The sequence below is a fragment of the Barbus barbus genome (genome assembly GCF_936440315.1).
Source record: "Barbus barbus genome assembly, chromosome: 43".
NCBI lineage: Eukaryota > Metazoa > Chordata > Actinopteri > Cypriniformes > Cyprinidae > Barbus > Barbus barbus.
Genome location: NC_136721.1, coordinates 20,085,592 through 20,097,649, shown reverse-complemented (window position 1 = coordinate 20,097,649; position 12,058 = coordinate 20,085,592). Strand labels below are relative to the sequence as shown.

At 36.9% G+C, this 12,058-nt stretch overlaps 1 protein-coding gene and 1 pseudogene across 2 annotated transcripts; both read left to right on the top strand.

Moving 5' to 3' along the window:
• Positions 1-609: 609 nt before the first annotated feature.
• Positions 610-5,318, top strand: LOC306862681 (ectonucleoside triphosphate diphosphohydrolase 2-like; annotated as a pseudogene). The gene is made up of 7 exons: positions 610-700; positions 1,014-1,158; positions 1,923-2,069; positions 2,280-2,489; positions 2,614-2,884; positions 2,964-3,083; positions 5,025-5,318. The product of its transcript is annotated as an ectonucleoside triphosphate diphosphohydrolase 2-like (transcript).
• A 749-nt stretch (positions 5,319-6,067) lies between these two features.
• On the top strand, positions 6,068-11,803 carry LOC306862105 (uncharacterized protein). Its single transcript, XM_079404741.1, has 7 exons — positions 6,068-6,315; positions 7,837-7,934; positions 8,032-8,121; positions 8,206-8,338; positions 8,433-8,693; positions 8,897-8,987; positions 9,439-11,803. The coding sequence occupies exons 1-7, from the start codon at positions 6,186-6,188 to the stop codon at positions 10,391-10,393; spliced, it is 1,758 nt and encodes a 585-aa protein (XP_079260867.1). The 5' UTR covers positions 6,068-6,185; the 3' UTR covers positions 10,394-11,803.
• Positions 11,804-12,058: the final 255 nt, after the last annotated feature.

Here is a 12,058-nt window from a genome sequence, read left to right as displayed (position 1 = left end):
TTGTTGTCTCAGCGGCGCTCTTTCCGTTTGGAATTGTGTCTATTCTACTCCTGACTGTCTCTGTACATGAAATGAGAGAGCCACCACAGTACATGGTAAGTATTATTACTTCTGTGTCCTGATTAAAATGTAAAATTATTTATTTTGTGTTCTCTCTCTCTTGCTCTCTATTTTTCATCTGGAAGCTAACTTGCATTTCACACAATGTATCCTGCTTAATGGGAAGGAAGATTTTGGCATATGATACAAAGAGGAATTGTGTTGCTTTTGTGGACATATAAAAAGCCTGAAAACAATGTATGATCACAGAAACATTATCTTTTAAGCACACATTAATATGTTGTGCACAGAATAATGTTTTATTAATCACTGTTAGTATGTGCTTTCACATTCAGTCCTGCCTCAGATATTTAAGAATCCATTTCTAATCATTTGGTTACAGACAGCAACATCAAAGCTGAAGGCCACATCCTGAACTACAAGTAAACGTTAGTATGCAAAATTACATTAGAACCAGGTATAGTATATTTAGTCAGTTTTGTAGCTGTGGGGAGGTGAGCCTTCACAAGGTAAACATAGACAATGGTCATTTTGTTCCTGTTGGGAACCATGGAACAACATGATGATGCAGACTCAGGATGTTTGTTATGTCAGATACTTCTGGGAATTGCATCTCCAGGAGTGTGCCTTCAGGCAACAGGTACATGTTAACCCCTGGGAGCCATGGATAAATAACTGCGTAACAGTCACGGAAACACACAATGTGTACAAAATCTTAGAAGCAATTGTACTTGAAATATGATGGCCACCCACAACGAGTGTCATGCCAAAGTCAAATGGCTTGTTGAAATATTTAACATTTTCAGGCAGATTAATGGTAGAGATATACAGTAGATAAACATCCAAAGCGTAAATAAATAAATAAGCATCAATATGCATGTTCTGGTATAAGATATTTCAGTCTAGTTTAATAAATGGATGTAATTATTGCGTCTTGTGTTTCTTTGGTGCAGGAGGGGGAATCTCTAGTTATGCTGGGCAACGGGGTGCAGCGGCCCGCAGCCTTGAGGCGTGCTTGAAGCAGGCCATACGGGACATTCCCCCAGACAGACATCACCCTGTATATCTAGGAGCTACTCCTGGCATGAGACTTCTGAAGTGAGTGTGTTTTTTTCTACCTATGTTGTTACATGTAGTATTGAATCGTTTTATGCACACAAAGACCACATATAACAGAACACATCCTATTTTAAAATACTTTCTGGCTGTCTCATTTTCTGGTTAATCTTGTTGAAGCAGTATAATTTTTCTGGCAGAGTAATGGTAAAGGTATTTCTCATGTAGATAAACACAAACACAGAAACACTAATATGCAAGTTTCAAGATATTTCAGTCAAGTTTCAGATGCAAAGCTTTAATAGGATTTGAAAGGTAAAACCTGATTTTTTTCATTAATTTTTTTTTGCAATATATTTTCTGGCATATAACACATATGCATATGTGAAAGTTAATTAAAAAAAAATGAGTGAAAGTATATTTAAAAAAAAAAAATTTAAAATATCATACAATAATGCTAAAATTACTGAAACAAATAAAAATGTAAATAAATAAATAAATCTAAGGGGAATCTTTACAAAAATTTAATTACATTGAGACCTGTTCATTAAATTAGAAAAGAGACATTAGTTCCGAGAAAAGGCTTTTACAGGTGCTTTTTGATTTTATGTCATCTTAATACAAATTTATATATTTAGCGGCTTAATTGTCCAAAAACGTTCTAGGGCCAGTGTAGGCTATGTTTTGGCTCTAAATATTTTATAGCTATGTAGTAAAATTTTGTTTTCTGCCAGGATGACATTTGCTGATTGCTTTTGTCATTAACCTCCAAATACCTTTCATTTTTTCCTTCTTTTATTTTTCAGAATTACCAATCTTGAAAAAGCATCTCAGATTCTTCAAGAAGTCAAACAAAAAATCAGATCCTTTCCTTTCAACTTTCGAGGAGCGGTCAAGAAGAGTGGGTTTACGGTTGGATCACTGTCAACTACCTCCTTGAAAACTTCATAAAGGTGCTTTCTTGTTAGAGTATGTCTGTCTTTTCTTGTCAGTGAAACTGTCCATAAATCTTTAAACTTTGTTGCTTATTATCATCATAACATCTAATCATTAAGCCAGTATTATTTTATTTATTTATGGTACAGTATTTTTACTGGTTTCTCAACTGCTTGGGCCATCTAGTGGCAATTTTCTGTCTTTGTTTGCTCATTTCCACAATATAGTATGGCTATGTGGGCCGCAGGCTTAACTCTGGCAGAAAAACAGTCGGAGCGCTGGATTTAGGTGGGGCGTCCACACAGATCACCTTTGAGACCCCAGAGACAGTTGAGAACGAGTTGAACAGCATGACCTTGTGTCTCTATGGGCAGGAGTATTCCCTCAGTTACCTGTGTTATGGTAAAGAAGAGGCTCTGCACAAGATCCTGGTTGAAGTATGACATTATTACAAGTCAATAATACCTCATTGTATCGACACTATTTTTGTGTTGGTGACTTCTTGGTGAATTGTTTTTGTCCTGTCACAGTTTACATTCATCTAGTATGTTTTCATTTCAGTCGCAGGGTAATACTAGCAAAGTGTATCATCCCTGCTACCCATCTGACTTCACTGATGTCTTCAAGCTGGAGAAAGTGTTTGACTCCCCTTGTACAGCGTCTAAGAAACCAAAACCTTACAACCCTCATTCCTGGATCAGGGTGCAAGGCACTGGGGACTACCAAAGCTGCCTTGGCAACACTTCTAATATATTTTCCTTCCAGTTCTGCCCCTTTTCTCAGTGTTCTTTTAATGGAGTTTTCCAGCCCAACATCAGCGGGGGGCTTCATGGTGAGAGGCCAAAAAAATGGACAAAGTGGAACATATGAGTTTAATAGAATAAAATCATATGTATTTGTCTTTCTTTTAGGCCTTCTCTGCCTATTTCTTCACTCACAGTTATCTCCAGCAAAGTACAGGGATAAACATCAGAACCTCTGCTCAGCAAGAGGAGGCTGCCCAAGCTGTGTGCAATATGACCATAAAAGAGGTATAATTTGTGAATGTGTTTTTTTTTTTTTGAGTAAAATACTAATGCATGTTTTAGCTGCCTCAGAATAAATTAAAGCCAGTACAACAAATGCTATCAGGATATATGAAACATGATGTACTTTACAATTTAAATATTTGAATTTTTCCCCCTTTGTATAAATAAGATTTTTACATTTCTTTTTTATTTTCTTAATTGTCATGAAAATAATGACACTGATCTAAAATCTTAATTGGCCTATAACTGGAAAGAAAATGTATTATCTTTATAGTCAAATATTAATATTTTAATAATTTTTATAACATTTTTAGGTCCAATTTAATAAAACATTAAACACGCAATATACACACACACACCTCCAAAAGTATTGGGACAGTGAGGCCAATTCCTTTATTTTTGCTGTAGACTGAAAACATTTGGGTTTGACATCAAAAGATGAATATCAGACTAGAGATTTACATTCCGGCTTTTATTTACAGGTATTTACATCTGGATCTGATACACAACTTAGAAGAGATCACCTTTTGTTTGAACCCACCCATTTTTTATGAGAGCAAAAGTATTGGAACAGATAGAATTAACATAGATTAAAGTGAAAAGACTTAATATTTAGTTGCAAATCCTTTGCTTTCAATCAAGCCTGTGACCCACTGACATCACCAAACTTTTGCATTCTTTTGTGATGCTTTTCCAGGCATTCAGCGCAGCCTCTTTCAGTTGTTGTTTGTTTTGGGGGGTTACCCCCTTCAGTCTCCTCTTTAGCAGGTAAAAGGCATGCGCTATAGGGTTTAAGGCTGGAGATTGACTTGGCCAGTCTAAAACCTTCCACTTCTTGCCCCTGATGAACTCCTTTGTTGTTTTGGGTCATTATCTTGCTGCATGATGAAGGATCTCCCAATAAGCTCCCATCTTTCTTTAAATTGGCAGACAAAATGTTTCTGTAGATTTCTGAGTTAATTTTGCTGCTGCCATCATGCGTTACATCATCAATGAAGATTAATGAGCCCATCCCTGAAGAAGCCATGCAAGCCCAAGCCATGACATTACCTCCACTGTGTTTCACAGATGAGCTTGTATGTTTTGGATCATGAGCAAATCCTTTCTTTCTCCAAACTTTAGCCTTTCTGTCACTTTGGTAAAGGTTAATCTTTGTCTCATCAGTCCATAAAACTTTGTCCCAGAATTTTTGAGGCTCATCTCTGTACTTTTTGGAAAATTCCAGCCTGGCCTTCCTATTCTTCTTGCTAATGCGTGGTTTGCATCTTCTGGTGTAGCCTCTGTACTTGTGATCATGAAGTCTTCTGCGAACAGTAGATTGTGATTCCTCCCCTCTGGAGGTTGTTGCTGATCTCACTTACAGTTGTTTTAGGGTCTTTCCTGACAGCTCTCACAATGTTTCTGTCATCAACTGCAGTCGTTTTCCTTGGTCTACCTGTTTGATGTCTGTTATTTAGTACACCAGTGGCTTCTTTCCTCTTCAGGACATTCCAAATGGTTGAAATGGCTATGGCCAATGTGTGTGCAATGCTTCTGATTGATTTTCCTTCTTCTCTCAGCTTCACAATGGCTTGTTTTTCACCCATAGACAACTCTCTGGTTTTCATGTTGGTTACACCTCTTAACTATAAATGCGGTTTGAACATCTGAAACCGAGTGTAGACATTCAGTGCTATTTATTGTTTGAATAATTATTGTGATAGGACACACCTGGACAACAAAATACACCTGTCAGTCACATGTTTCAATACTTTTGCTCACATGAAAAATGGGTGGGTTCAAACAAAAGGTGATATCTTCTAAATTGTCAAATCCAGATTTTTCAGTAATATTGATTAAATTATTAATTTTACAGTTTTCTTCTGAATAAAATGCAAATTGTGTGAATGTGAACTAAGTACACAAAAATGCAAAACCACACATTCAGTCTCTACTATGTCACAGGCAGGAGAGGCGTCTGTGGGCTGGGCTCTGGGTTATATTCTTAGTGTGAGCAGTCTTCTTCCAGAGGAACCTGCGGGCATCAGGAAGGGCTTGTGTCCTGCAGCATGGATTGGCTTGTTGATTCTCCTAACCGTCCTCCTCACTGCCACCTTCTGTTACATCGGAGGAAAAGGAGTAATGAAGGTGTCTCTTAGCTCACTGCTATGTCTACAGTTGTTCTATGTGTTTGGACAGACTGCACAAAAATTTAAAGTTTACATGAATAATGCATTCATACTGTACTGTCTGTGCTAATACTGCATCAAATTTAACAGAAAATTTGTTCAAATTTTACCAAAACATCAAAACTAGTTAGGAAATTAAATTGCTGAATGAATAACACTACATAATATTATATCTGATACCAGCACTGTTCTGTTGTACAGTCTCAGCAATGTTACTGTTTTAACAGATTACAGCAAATTTCTTTGTCTTTGTTTATCTTGTGTGATACACTAATCAACTTTATTAAAGGAAATATAGGCTATGTCTTTTTGATAAGGACTTTCGATGATTTCTGATCAGTGATCCAGAACACTAGTTTTTCTTTGGCCTGTTCACATTTGTCTTCAGTTAATGTACAATAAGAAATTCACAGCATTTCAAATATTTCTCAGACTGAAGGAATAAAACTGTAATGTTAATAATTTGCCAAGGTGAATTCATTTTTGATGCAAGTCACTGAATAAAGTAGGCCATATACAAAACTAAACCACAGTAGGCCTATGTTTAAAAAATACATCAACCTATTTTATTTTTTACCATAGATTCTAAAGTTAGCTTACTGTTACTTTCTTTTTGATCAGAAACTGCTTACCATTGTAGGCTATATAACTGCGGCCTTCATAATATATGGTAAACCATGATATATTTGCTTCGTACAGTATAACACAAAGATTTATTTTTAGTTTTTTAATTTACTAAGATAATAACATAAAAACACCAGATGATGGCAGTAAGCATCTACTTCATTCATTGGCTGGCACGTAAAGAAATGTGATCCTACTGCGCATGCGCATATCACCTCCCTTGAGTCCCTTCATATCTTAGCCATTGCCATGTAGAGCTCTTTGCCATTTTAGCTTAATTGCTACAGTTTTGATTTATTTCCAGGTTTAAAAAATGTCAGAGCTTGAAGCTAGTGTATCGTGTTCTCCGCAGTGTGCGGAAACAGACAAAATCAAAAATACAGACGATATCAATCCAGAAACAGTACAAAACACAAACACCAATATTTCTCAGGTTGAAGAAGGTGAGTCTATCAGTTGAAACCCTTCAAAAACTTCAAAAATGCAGTCATGTGGAGTTTATTTGCATCGAATGCTTGTGTTTGAGTTGTTTGAGATGGATTCATGGGTGCTAATAAAGCTTAGCGAGTAAACAAGCTAGGCTAGGCTAAATATTAGTACCCATCACTCATCTTAAACAACCACCACAAAAATCCCTTTTTAAAACAATCTGATGTGTTTTAAGTCGATTGTCATCGTTCATCGGCTGAAAATACACGTTAAGACTAAACGTGGAGTTAATTAATCATACCATCGTGTGAATGGTTTAATTCGTCGATTAAGCAACAATCTAGCAAGGTAGCGAATGGCTTTTTAGCCTCATAATAATCTTCCATTGCATTATAATGGAAAATAACAGCTCGTTTCAGACATTTCGAAACGTTGTAGTGCGTTTTAAATTGTTTGTTTTTATATCTGACTAATTCGTGACGTTTTATTTTTTTTAAAACTAGTATCACAATTTATAAGGATCGATGTTTATGTTATTTTAGACAGTAGTACAAATAAGTACACATTAATAAATGCTAATTTAGTGATGTTTTATGCAATTTTAGTATCCACAAGCTTATTTGAGCTGATAGTACAATAACACATTCAGAAAAAAACAGCCTTACCGAATTAAAACTTATGCAAATAATATAATTCAAGCAAGTTTGAGACGTTTTACAATAACATGAGCTCTTTCATTTAGGTATATGTACATTTCTGCATGGCATTCATTAAAATAATGTCAAAAAAATCCACGGCATGTACAAATTGTCTGTTTAGGTATGCACATCATCAAGACCATTTCATTTATTCGGCTAATATTATTAGTGATTTTTCATTTAAAGCAATTGGAATAATTTAGACTTTACATTATGATGTACCGATGCCTAGATTCAGTTGTAACATTTAAAATTTTGTTCTTTAACTGGATTTGTGTTTTTATAACAAATTTCTAATAGGGGTCAATTATTAGTTATCAGGCATAACATGAAATAGTTGTCAATGTATCCTTAATTCTGTTAAAATAGCCTTTTTTGCACTTCAACAACCAGATGCATTATTACTTGTACGCTTTGCTTGGACACATTGGGCCTCATTCATGAAATTTAAGCAGAACGAATTTCTCTGTAAAACCATTTGTGTATAAATTGTCACATTTAGTTCAGTCCAACGATTTATGTAAGAATGAATTCATGAACAAAATTTTGCTTCTTTCATTAAATGACAATTTGGCTACTGATATTATTAAGAGATACAGTACTGTGTTTATTGTTGACTAGTTTTACCAAAAGCGTTACAGTGTGTCTAAAATCTATTTCTAATCATAAATTTCATGCTGTGTGAAAATCAGATTTGTAAAAAAACAAAAATGAGCCAATGAGATCATGTCTATACTAAACACATCAGCTACATTACACAAAATTATGTTAAGATTATTTCATACAATAAATATTATATTACATTATTTTCGCTTTTAATGTCTGATTTTTCTGCAGTGTCTCAGAGTCTTCTCAAAGGCTTGTTGACAGATAACTTCTGTCACGTCTGTGAAGCAACCCTGCTTTACGAGTCCCAGAGAGTTTCTCATTATGAGGTTTGTGAGATTGTTTTCCATGCAACTGTATCAAGTTTTTTCAGGCAACCTCAAAAGGCTGCAGTCATATTTCTAACATTGGTTTCTATGTTGCCAGGGGAAAAAGCATGCACAAAGAGTTAGGATGTACTTGCAGAACAAGGACACTAAAATAAATAAGCCAAGCCAAGATTGTGGAGGCGTTTTGGTATGTAACAGATCATACAGAATATGCATATATTGCTCTTAAGTGTGTATTAATATATAATACTTCATTTTTTTTTTTTTACAGAGAGGTCTGTCTGCAGAGAAGTTCTGCGAGCTGTGCAACATGGTATTCAGCTCTTCAACTGTGGCCAAGTCGCACTATGAGGGCAAAGTTCATGCCAAGAACATGAGAAAAACCAATCCTCTGCCACCTGGAGGTGAGTAAAATCAAACTGGGGACTGTTAGGTTTGACTCTTCACCATTGTGGTCTAAATCTGTCAAAACACTATTATGTTATATTCAACTTTCAGCGCCTGTCCTAGAATCCACAATTCCTGATGTCCTCCCATCAGAGGCTGCTGTGCAGAATCAGATCAGTGTGGAGCAGAAGGATACTTCTGGCTTGGGCGATCAAGAGGTTGATCTCAGTGACCCCAATAAGTACTGTACACTGTGCAGCGCTTCCTTTAACAACCCTCTGGTCGCCCAGCAGCACTACAGCGGCCGGAAGCATCAGAGGAACCAGGCCCGGCAAGAGATGCTGGATCAGATGGGGGAACAGTCAGATCATGGTATGCGTTAAAATATATCTACACTGACCAATTTAAAAAAAAATTAAATGAATGACAAATTTTATTCAATAATGTTTATATTGATTTTATTAATTATTGATATTAAAAATCATTTAAGATTTTCGCATATTCATGTTTTTTGAATTTATTCATTTTTTGTTGTTGTTATACCCTCTTTCTTTTACTCTCACGCACACATACAGTGAGCTCCCTGACTTGCCCAATTTGCTGCCTGTCACTCAGCTCAATAGAGATGTACCAGGCACACATGCAGGGAAACAAACACTTTGTCAAGTGAGTGACGTTCCTCTCATTCATCATTTTATCTGATGGGCTGGCGGTCCCCCCTCCATCGTCCAACCCCCAGACCTCCCCCCCTGCGGCGCCCCTGTATATTAATATGATTAAAATGATCTTTCTGTGCAAATATGTAAGATTAGAGAAAAAAATTGTGGTAACTTGGATTTCCTGTTGACATTAGGTGAAATTTGAGTTAATTTTCTTTAAAAATGTACATTTGTTTGTACATATTGCACTTATTTCTGCATTTTACATATTTGTGTACACTGTGAAAAAAAATAAGAATAGGTTTTACAAGAAAATACAATTTTAGTGTTTAGTTTTCTGATTTAAATGTGTTACTTGACCTTTAATTTTCACTTCTTCTTTTTTTGTTGTTGAGTGAAAATTGTTTCACTAGTTTGCATGCAATAATAAGTGAAATGTCATTAATCTTTGCCCTTAGAGAGAAGAAAGTTATGGAACTGTGCAAATCTCAGAAGAAAGTGTACGACTCCTTCCAGGATGAGCTGGCTGACTACATACAAGTGCAGAAGGCCCGGGGACTGGATCCCAAAGCAGGGCTGGGCACCATAGGACAAGCAAGCAAGGATCTGGATGAGAGTGTGAAAGAAGGTCCACAGAAAGCAGAAGAGATGCCTCATCCTGTCCAGTTGGTGCCACGTTTTCCGGCTCCTGGTTTCCCTCAACCTCAATGGCACCCACAATTCCAGCCTCAGGTCAATCAGTTTGGCTTTGGCACGAGAGGCCCTGTCCCACACTATCGGCCCGGATTTATGCCCCATGCCCGTCCTCCTTTCCCACCAGGTCACCTGTATAAAAGAGGGAGGAGCCCTGAGTCATGTAGCTCCTCCTCTCTCTCAGACTCCTCCTCCTACACTAGCAGCAGTAGTGACAGCAGCAGCAGTTACGACAGCAGAGAGAAGAGGAAACGGAAGAGGAAGATGAAAAACCGAGGGAAGAGCAGAAGAGACCAGGAGGAAGGGTCTGATACGGAACGAGGAGAAAGGAAAAAAAGGCGGAAGGGAGACAGGAGAGGAAGTATAGAAGGAGAAGATGATAGAAAGAAATGGAAGGAGAGAAGAAAAAGAGAGAGGAGCTCTAGTGAAGATGAGGGAAGCGGAAGTAAAAGAAGAGCAAGCAAGAAAAGTAGGAGGCACGGGGATGGACAGCATGCAAAGAGACGAAAAGAAGAGGAACTCTTGGAGAAACAAGAAGTTGAAGTGCACGAGGAACCACAGGGAAAGATGGAGGAACACGTAGAGGTCAGGACAGAAACGAAAGATGGCAAACACAAACACAGAAAAGAGAAGAAAAAAGGAAAAGAAAAGATGAATCAAGAAGACAACAGGACAGAGGAGGAAAGGCTCTGGGATGAGACGATTCTTGGTGTATTTTAGACTTTATTTTTTTCGATGATGGTCTGACAGTATTGTTCTAATAAAACTGCATGGGACCCCAGAAAAGAGGTTTGCTGAAATCTTCTGGACCCTTCTCACTATTTATGCTTTCTGAAGAACTTTAAAGGCTTGTCTTTTATACAGAAACTCATGATCTCAATTCCTTTTTAAGGAATCAACAGTGAAAATGTTGTCATGATTTACTTATTTCATTTCAAACCCATATGAACACAAAAATAGATGTTAAGAATGTTCATGCTGCTTTTTTCCAATGCATTGAATGTGTACGGAAGCTCCAAAAATTACAAAAAAGTAGAAGTCATTTTGACTTGTGCACTATATTTGAAGTTTTTTTTATTTTTGGTAAGGTATAGATCAAAGCTGATTGAAAATATTGGTTAAAAATATTGCTGCCTGCAATTCCACAAATTCATGTGTTCGCTGTGTTGTGAGCAGAAACGTGACATACCAGAAACTACAGCGTTTGTTAAAAACTGACTTCAAAAGACTTAATGCTGCACAAGTTTTATGAATTAACTGTTACTTTTAAGGTGCTTTTGTCACTTTTAGAGCTTGACAACATTCATTCACTTTCAGTGTGGAGAGCAACATAAAAATTATGCTAAACCTCTCTTTTTGTGTTCCACAGAAGAAAGGAAATCATACAGGTTTGGAATGACATGAGGGTGAGAAAATGATGAAAATGCTCAGGACTACAGTCTTTAGGATGTTTCTAGAGCTGCACTTCTCTCTTGGAGAAATCACTTACTTTATACTTTTTGATGTGTGATGCAAAAACACTACGCGAGCCATACACCCATGTCCATGTGGATGTGTCCTTCAACTTGCTTCATGCTTTGATCAAATAAACCCCTCCCACTGTTTATATCAGCATAGATTTAGTATTTATTGTTGAACTTTTTCTAAAAATCTCTTATACATGAACTTTTATTTCCGACTTAATTGAAGCATTTCCAGTTTTAGTCTCAAGAGGGCGATGATTGCAAACGTACACACTACACTGTGGATCTGCTAAAAACGTCTTTCAGACTTACACTCTCTGTTCAAGAAAGACATGAAAACAGAAATGAACAGTGAAAATAAAATGAACTGAACATTTGCCTGAATCAGATGAGCTCGGTCTGCAGTCCTTGTTTTTGTTGCATTTCTGTGTATGTTTGAAACACTAATGTGACGCCAGGCTCATTTGATGTAGCATATGCTGGAATATGTTTGTTTGCAGGTCTAACAGGTGCAGGAGTTGAATGAGGACAGGACTGCTAGTCTGTTGACCTCTTTCTTGCATAGAGCTGCAGTTCCTTTTTTGTGAGTTATCACAATTATGCAATCAGCCGTTTATTAAATGACTGTGCTGCTGAGCAGATTTCCAATGTCTCCATTAAAGAATCCTTAACTAACTTTTGGACCACTTTCTGAGTGCTCAGGGAACATACTGATCGTGGGAGAAGGTAGATGTGTTTCAAAGGAAATGATACTTGAAAATGCATTAATTACGCATGTAAAATGGGATGGTTCAGTCAAGAATTACCATTTTGTAATTTACTAACCCTAATGCCATAACAAACTCATAAAAATGGGGGCTGGTAAACACCAAAATGACAAAAAAAAAGCATCATAAAAGTTTTGCTCTCTATTCCAAGCCTT

Coding starts and splice junctions, on each gene's coding strand:
- LOC306862105 (XM_079404741.1), top strand. CDS start 6,186: ATGTCAGAGCTTGAAGCTAGTGTATCGTGTTCTCCGCAGTGTGCGGAA. Junction 8,339..8,432: donor CAATCCTCTGCCACCTGGAG/GTGAGTAAAATC, acceptor TTCAACTTTCAG/CGCCTGTCCTAGAATCCACA. Junction 8,988..9,438: donor GGAAACAAACACTTTGTCAA/GTGAGTGACGTT, acceptor CTTTGCCCTTAG/AGAGAAGAAAGTTATGGAAC.